At 38.1% G+C, this 2449-nt stretch overlaps 1 protein-coding gene across 1 annotated transcript in view; it reads right to left on the bottom strand.

Moving 5' to 3' along the window:
* The window catches only part of Dnah6 (dynein axonemal heavy chain 6), a 195435-nt gene that overhangs the window by 106073 nt on the left and 86913 nt on the right, over window positions 1-2449 (bottom strand). The window contains exon 37 of the mRNA XM_021190740.2: window positions 1619-1762. Within this exon, the coding sequence (XP_021046399.1) occupies window positions 1619-1762 (144 nt within the window). The remainder of the gene's footprint in view (window positions 1-1618; window positions 1763-2449) is intronic.

Below are 2449 nucleotides of genomic sequence, written 5' to 3' on the forward strand. Positions count from 1 at the left end.
GGCAGGCGGATTTCTGAGTTTGAGGCCAGCCTGGTCTACAGAGTGAGTTCCAGGACAGCCAGGGCTACACAGAGAAACCCTGTCTCGAAAACCAAAAGACAAACAAACAAACAAAAACAAAAAACAACTTAAAATAAAGTAAAAGATGATTAGAAAAAAAAGATTCCTGCAACCCAAAGATGTGCAAATTATAGCTCAAAATATGAAATGGTAAACACAAATCCTGAAGAAGGAGAAGATTATGGACTAACAGAAATGTTATAAAGAGAATTCTTCATTTGCCAGAGGCAGCACATACCTTTAGACCCATCACCTGGAGGAAGAAGCAGGTATATCTCTGAATTTTAGGCCAGACTATTCTATACAGTGAATTTAAGACCAGGGTAACACTGTGAGACCCTACCTTAAAAAAAAGAATTCCATATCTTGCAGTTAAAAAAATTAAAGAATTTCAAGGAGGATTTGAATAGGGTAAGTGAAGCAAGGAAATTATTTCAGGCCTGAGATTAAAACGGCCACTACACGTGAGAACACTAGCAAAACGGATGGGTAATGTGACAGCACGGGCGAATAAATTTACCAAGGAAACTAAGAGTTTGGAAAAGAACCAAAGAGAAAGGTCAGAAATGAAAGTCTATCAATCAAATAAGCATGCATAATTAGCGATTCACAAATATTCTGTGCTGAATGTGCTGCATTGCATTGGGTGCTACAAGTGTTCTAGGGAAGCGTTAGAGTGTTCAGGGGGATGTGTGTGTGTGTGTGTGTGTGTGTGTGTGTGTAGAGTATTTAGAGTATGTAGGAGGATGTTAGAGTATGCAGGGATGTGTGTGTGTGTAGGGTATTTAGAGTGTGCAGGGGGATGTGTGTAGGGTATTTGCCAACAGTGTTCCATCTGATAGAAGGCACTTGAGCATCCATAGACTTTGAAGATTTTTTTTTTTGGGGGGGGGAGCATTGGAACCAGTTTCTCTGAGGACAACTATATGCACATATCAATTTTCGTACAGTCATAGCCATACATTAATATTTTTAAAATCCACAAGAACTGGTATTTTCAGTTTCAGTCTAATAACATGAGGTACATTTGAATTTTTCTTCCATATTTACAAGTCTTTTTGTGATGGTGAGGAATCTAGCTGCTATAACACATTTGCTCGATGTTGGGATGTATAAAAAGTAGCTCCCAAGTCAATGACTGACCAGCTGTGAAAGTATGCCTGCTAATGAGGACTCAGAAGTCATCTGCAGTGCAGTGAAAACAGTACAGACTGTTTTCCTTATTAACATCAAATGGCTGGGAAAGCACACGGAAAGGTTGCTTGTTTGTTTATTTGTTTTTTATTTTTAATGCAGTAGATGTTACTACTGGCTGCCAGAGAAGAGTAACTTTTAAAAATCCTCACAATGAATAAGACTAAAGCTCTTAAACTTGCTGCTTTTCCTGTTCATGTATTCCTTTTTATTCTATTTTTCCAAATCTTTGAGCTTATAACTACATTTTTTTGTTTAATTGCATGGGAATTACTCTTCTGTTTATGAAACATAAAGGTCTTAAAGTTATACTTGTACATTTTAAGGGCTTCAAATGATGATATCACCTCCATTTGGTCCTTACCCTGGCATCAGGATTATCGTCAAATTGTGTTCTAATAAATGTATCAAAAGAATCCCAGTAATTTTCAGTTAAGTTTCCACCCAAAGCCCACAAGTAACAGAACACAAAGGTCTGGCACAGTACAGTGTTTAGCTTCATCTGCTCCTGAAAGTATAAAGAGAAACAGTGTAAATGTCTTACTCCCTGATGGAAGATAACCCCTAAACTGTAAAGGTTGGGACCTTTGCTTATTTTCACTAGGCATAAAGAACATTCTATTTAGTGATTCACAAAGCGGCACTTCCTTATTTTTATAGTGGAAAATGATGAAAGACGAGCGACAGCCATAAGTAGGAAACACAGCCCAGGGTTGACTTTCAGCTGTGCATGGTAGCTCACTTTATACCTGCATGGGTGTCTTCGAACAGCCTAAGCAGACCTAGTTCTAGAATATGTTGTAGACCACAGGGGTAGTAGAGGTTGAGTACAAGAACAGGCCATAGACTTTCTGCTGTCCCTTCTAACTTTTAGTCTAATTGAAGTCATTAGTCTTTGAAAACTAAATTAAAAATGGTCAAATTGCAGAAAATTTAGTTTTTATTGACAAAGAATCTCATAGAACAAGGTGTTTTTTTTGTAGGTTTATACTAATTAAAAAAGTAGGACTGGAGAGACGGTTCGATAGGTAAGAGAACTTAAGCACGACAAACCAAGCTTGATCTCTGAATCCTTGGTGGGAAGAGAACCAATTCCCAAAACCTGTCCTCTGATCGTCACATATGCACCATAGCATTTATTTACACAGCAACACACACACACACACACACACACACACACACACACACACACACA

Source organism: Mus pahari, chromosome 2 (genome assembly GCF_900095145.1).
Source record: "Mus pahari chromosome 2, PAHARI_EIJ_v1.1, whole genome shotgun sequence".
Lineage (NCBI taxonomy): Eukaryota > Metazoa > Chordata > Mammalia > Rodentia > Muridae > Mus > Mus pahari.